This window comes from Neopelma chrysocephalum, unplaced genomic scaffold (assembly GCF_003984885.1).
Source record: "Neopelma chrysocephalum unplaced genomic scaffold, ASM398488v2 Primary Assembly neopelma1_97, whole genome shotgun sequence".
Taxonomy (NCBI): domain Eukaryota; kingdom Metazoa; phylum Chordata; class Aves; order Passeriformes; family Pipridae; genus Neopelma; species Neopelma chrysocephalum.
This window is the reverse complement of record NW_020897760.1, coordinates 3,982,377-3,988,376: the sequence shown is the minus strand read 5'-3', so window position 1 is coordinate 3,988,376 and position 6,000 is coordinate 3,982,377. Positions and strand designations below refer to the sequence as shown.

Sequence of the window (6,000 nt, the reverse complement as noted above, 5' to 3'; positions counted from 1 at the left end):
TCAGTTCACAATAAGTTTATTTTATGTGAAGAAAAGCTTTGCCATTAATGAAAAATTTCAGTAGAAAACAGTACCTCCTGCTTTCAATCTAGATTACTCAAAAGTAAAAGCTTGTATTAGTGAAAACTTCAGTAGAAACAAATCTGTAGGAAACGTTCTTGGCACATGAAGTAAAAGCTTTAAACACATTAAGTTTGAATAGAGTATTGACCATGCAACCATGCTGGCAGAAAAGCCAGTTTTTAATGGCTGGTATTTGTCCCTCAAGACAATAACATGGAAGACACATAAACCTGCTTACATAACGTTAATTGTATATAAATATGGTGTTGCCATAATTGACAGTCTCTATTCAGGCCAACCATTTAGTTTAGCAGTTCTAAATAAGTAATAGGCACTTTGCCTTTCTGATTTCCCCTTTCACCCATCAGCCAGTCTGAATCCATGCCAGGGATACTGTACACTGTTATCACCTAAAAAAACCAAAAAACAGAAATACATTCTTATAAATTTTCTTTGCATGGAAAAGAGTTACAGTCTATCTTCATGTGATTTCCAATGTCTTAGAATTGAGATTAACTAAGTTAAGCAGAGCATTTAATATAAGCATCCATGGAACATAATATAATGCTCATAAAAGTTATTTCACTGGTCCATGGAAAAGAACAGGTAAAGAAGCATATTTTAAAGCCCCATTTTTCTGATTAAATTCTATTCATTACTGCTTCTTTTCTATTATATTTTATCTATAAATCTTGTGTGTCACCCTCAACTTTAACAGGCAATCTGAAAGAAAGTTCATTGGATCTCCAAGTGCATGACAGAAAAACAGATGGTGTTGATGTGCTACCTCTTCACAGAAAATCTGAGGCCACGGCTTCTATCTAAGTCACTGTCTAGGTAAGAAAAAAGTCAAATAGAGATATTTAAGTAATGCACATTTAAAAACCCCAAAAGTCTGAAATTCTGGTTTTTGGATGCTCTTCTTCAGGGTTAAGCTACAGTTACGTTACCAGGTGGAACTCTGTTCCAGCACTCTGCTTCACCATCTATCTCCACCTGCTTTGTATAGACTCTCTGACTTAAGAGTGCAATTGAATTGGAACAGCAATAAACATAACACAACCTCCACCATTAAAACAAGAAGTAGTTGTATTTTCATATTCTTCCCAAATTACAATATTTAACATTTGAAAGTCTAATCATATTGACAACAGTGTTAAAGGTGTGGTGACAAGCAGACAGCAGAACAGCATCCTGATTGTCTAGCAAATGTTCTTGTAAGCTAAGCTGGTGTAACTAATGTTAACTCTCACAATGGAATATTAGGATATATAGGTACAGGACAGTGTTCCAAGAGTACTGCTGAAGTTTAATTTTAAAAAATCAACTACACAAATTTTTTGATGTAGCACATCTGAACTGGCTACTCACAAGCATTTCTATTTTACTTTCAAATGATCAAGGTACATAGAAAACTCTTACCTCATCTGCAAGTAGTGATAATTCACTGCTGTTTGCAGCATCATAATCATAGAGAACTCTTGCTTTTCTGCTGCCACTTGATGACTTCAGTTCACTGATGCCTGAAGTAACGACTGAATTGCTTACTGAAGGCAATGAAGCAGAGGCTGAGGCCAAGACTGAGGGAGTAGAAAGACTCTGCACAGGAGTTGTGGAGGACTGATTGTTGTTAGAGAGGAAAGTAGATGGAAAGCTGTGAGAGAAAACAAAACAAAAAGACTTCTGAGTGAATCTGTTTTACATAGGGTGTTACACGTGCCTCTATGCGTAAATTAGCATTCTGATTTTTATCAGCAATAAACATAAGTAGACAGCAGTAATGGAATAGTACTGATTTGTATAACCTAAATAAAGATATTTGTTCCTGATCTGCAGTATAAATCAAACCAATATAATTTAAAATAAATACTGCAACCTTAAAAAACCTTGATATTTGCCTCTTAAAAAAAAAAGCAAAACCAACAAAGCACTGTTGGTCAAACTTAATTCAGACTGTATTTTAATAAACATTTCTTTTGACAGCTCTGCCAGTAAAAGTAGCCTCCACCCCCTCCTGCTCATTCCTCAATTACATGGTTACACAAAAGATTGTGCTGACGAACCAGGGATCAGGGAAATATAATGCAAGTTAAAAGCACAGCCTCTCTCTGAAAGCAAGAAAAACCATACAACTATTTTTGTAATCTAAATCAGTCCATTGATTCAGCTAACCGCATGCTGTAAAACAAAAATATTTGTTACACTAAAGACGAACTATATTGAGTTAAGCTCCTCCTTTCTAGGTCAGGCTGCTACTTGCTCAGTGCCAGCTGTAGTACTTGCCAGACCCTTCCCTGAAGTCAATTAAACTCATTAACCTGACAGAAAAAAAAAGGGGAAAAAAATGTGTATAATCTTCTACTTAGTTAATGAGCTGAATCACAAAAAACTGTGATGAGTGCCAGAGTGGATACAAGCAACAGGACAGAATAACATGGCTGAAAAGTGGAAAGAGCAGAAAGGACAGCAAAGCACCAAGAGATTTCAGGGCAGTGGGGTAGGAAGAATGGAACAGCCTAGGAGGTAATGAAGAGCTCTGAGATTGTCTCATGTCACTCTGCCCTACATTCTGGGATGCAGTTCCACAGCACACTAAACTTATTTATTTAGCAGCTGATACAGCAATTTCTTGTCCCTCTGCTGCCTTTGTTGTAACACTCATCTGATTCTACCTGAAGAGTAGGTCAATGAAGGTTTTGAAGTTGGCAGAGCCAATGCAGTGAAAAAAGGTCAGCTACTAGGAGTTAGACTGAGTCATGATGACATTTCCTTCCTTTCTTTTGCCCAGTCAATTCCTACATGTAACTTCCCTTACAAGTCCTTCTACATAGATGCTTGGATATGGACATATTACATCCCCCCCTTTTTTTTTTGGCTACTCTTTTGATATAATGGAGACCTATCCATATCATGCATATGAACCTGCCAGAAAGTCTCATCTCATCACTTCCCACCTATGCTCCCCAGTTAGGTTATTTCGAAGATGCAGTTCAGTAGCAACTTTAACCATATAAATCCAGAGCAGTACATTCCCATAACCACATCTGCAGCATTATTGGTGCTCATATGCTCATAAGGAGCTGTTTTAGGGAGCTGATGCAGGTGAAAACTAAACCCATCAATACAGTGACTAATCTTTGGCAAGGCAGCTCAAATCTGTAACAGCTGCAGCAGTCCTGCACACAAGGTTACAGATTCGTTCTATACTTAACCTGTAAACGCACACTGCCACCAAACAGGGTGGCCCCACTCCTCTACCCCATTTTAGCACAAATGTTCATTCTCTGTCATTAGAGTCAGATTTGTTGCTTTTGATTCAATTGGATCTAACCAAAAATCAAGATTTTCATCAGAACAGCTTTTTAAACATGTTCACCTTGCAGTCATGCAATTATTTGTATGTGAGCAAAGGGAAAGAGTAGCGTATCATGAAGGACAGCACTAGCCCCTTTACAGTCAGACTGAATTGCATATAAAAATTGGGAAGACTTCAGGAGACCATTCTGAGTTTAGTTAGCAGTTTACTACTGTGCAGAGGAGGAAGTACCACTTCCCTGTCCGGCTTACCTTGACCTCACTTGATCATAAAGACCTGGTTCAACTCACCAAAAGAGACTTCAACTCCACAAATTTATATTTTTTTCATTTGCTACATTAATTTTTCAAACTAGTTCACCAGGTTCCCTTCCCTGAAGCAGAACCAAGGGAGGCAAAACTAGACCCCACATTTTTGTAAGTATAACTCAGCTGTACTTCATGATGTATTTATTACTTGATTAGTTGGCATTCAAACAAAGGGATTTAATTTTAAATGACAATCAGCTGTTTCTCAATATAACTAAATGACTGTTTAATATACTGCTAAACCTGTTCTCTGTTAACACAGTAATTACTTGTAAGTCATTCTGCTCAGTTCAAAGGGTCACTGGTTTGCACAGTCAGTAGAAGAGAAAACCAAAACTTTATAACCACTCTGTCAGCTAGTAAAGCATTAAGTCTCACTCTCTTCGCAAAACCATATGTAGGCATGTTACTGGAAAGCTTCAACTATACAGAGGTTGTCTGGAATTTTATTTTTTTTTTTAATACTTGAGTAATACAATTTTCACAGCTTGTAGAGTAGGGGACTAGCAATGGATAATCTAAAAAAATAATTATGTCAAAGCTTAGGTTTGTCTGTCAGGGAAGCTGAGAAACTTCAGAGCAAAAGCAGTTATCAGAAAGAAAAAAAAGCAGTCAGAGTATCAGAATATTTGAAACAGATTTGTTTAGTTCATTCTGAGGAACTAAAAAAAAAAAAAGGAGATTTGATTTAAAGAATCAATGCAGTCCCACAGGAGGGAGAGGCAGTACAGAGGTAAGCAGCTGGTGCCATCTCGAAGAGAAACATCCGTAGAAACGTCTATTTACATAAAGAGAACTGAGCACAAGTTTTCTCCCCACCTTCCCTATAGCTGGCTCTGGAGAGTGCCATCAGTGCTCAGCTTTGGATCTTGAATAGTCTCAGTGTGAACTGGGACAGGGTTCATGCCCTAGATCCCAACCCAGGGAAAACATAATATGCATCAACTCTGAAAACCAGGTTTCTGTTTCAAGTAACAAACTGTGTCCTTTAGAGGCTGAACACTTTTGGTCCATCAACCACCTCAAAACAAAGCTAAGTCCTTCACAGTTCTCGGCTTTCATATGAGAATATTGCACAATATCATTCTTAGATGTGTGAAAAGAACACGTGTAACTCAGCACTATGTGGCAACCACCAGAGCGCTGGCAAATATAACCAAAATGTAGCTGAGCTGCCTAAGCTGTTTATTTGGTACTGCATCTGCCTACACATAACACAGGGAAGGGAGCACAGTACACAAACCCTGCTCAGCTGTTTACTTAATGCAACTGCTAAGCACCACATACCTACCAATGGAGAAACTCTCCCAAAGCAAGGAGCACAACTTGAGACCCTGTCCCAGTGCTCTCTGTTACAGTTTAGTGGCACTCCCTTGCACAAGGAAGGAAAGACACACCCAAGATTTAATATCATAACTATTTTAATCCACATAGGCAGAGAAACTTCATTTGACTGTTTGAGGCCTTTAGAATTTTGCAAAGCTTCCATGCTTTTGGTCTTCTAGCAGTCATACTAATTTTATTAAAAATACTAATCAGATCACAGCCACAAAGAGACATATTCTTCTGTTTTTCTAAAGGCAGTATTTTCTTCAGATACACTTTTTACACCTGGTAGCAGCTTACACAAATTTTAAACAAAGACAGCTGTTCTGGGACAAGCTATACTAAAGCAGATTTTAACCAGGAATATGTTCTTTCTCAGAATAAGGATATTATGTTTAAGGCTTTCTGTTTAGTAAATACACTAGGATAAGATTACACATTTAAAAAATATCATCTCAAAATAGTTGTGTAAATATTTCACTTAATTTCTAATTTAAGAGTTGCTTTTTCTTAATACAGTAAATCTTTATTTTTAAGCTTTCAATTCTACAACTTGTTTTTGTGTGTTGCCACATTTTATAGTTCAATACTGCTTTCCATGGAATGTAACTTTAAAAATGTAGCTTTTTTTAAGATCAGAGTTTTAAAGACTTTAAACTACAGTTTAGTAGTTTAAAGTCTTTTTCAAGGCTAAAAAAGTCTTTAAACTACACATTCAAACAAACTGAGGAAAGGAAATCAAATGCCACAGGAAGTTGCAAGTCAGGAAAAGGATAAGACTCAAGAACGCTTTTGTTTTTACTTCCTTGTCATGGAAAACATAAACAGCGATACCTTAGAGACAGTTATTTAGAACAAACACTACAGTAAACTTCTAAGTGCAGACAATCCTTCAATGCATACACTCATCTAAATAACATGATCTGTATAACCCTAAGAAAGGCTGATTTGTGAAGAATTAGAATAGGGAAACTTTATGAAAAGCAA

The 6,000-nt window shown here is 37.1% G+C and overlaps 1 protein-coding gene across 6 annotated transcripts in view; it reads right to left on the bottom strand.

Moving 5' to 3' along the window:
- Positions 1-6,000, bottom strand: part of SH3GLB1 (SH3 domain containing GRB2 like, endophilin B1) — a 29,549-nt gene continuing 23,549 nt past the window's right edge. For all 6 annotated transcript variants that reach the window (XM_027694162.1, XM_027694164.1, XM_027694165.1 and 3 more), the window contains 2 exons: positions 1,486-1,717; positions 1-473 (listed from right to left, as the gene is read on the bottom strand). In XM_027694162.1, the coding sequence (XP_027549963.1) occupies positions 366-473; positions 1,486-1,717 (340 nt within the window). In that variant the 3' untranslated portion in view covers positions 1-365. The remainder of the gene's footprint in view (positions 474-1,485; positions 1,718-6,000) is intronic.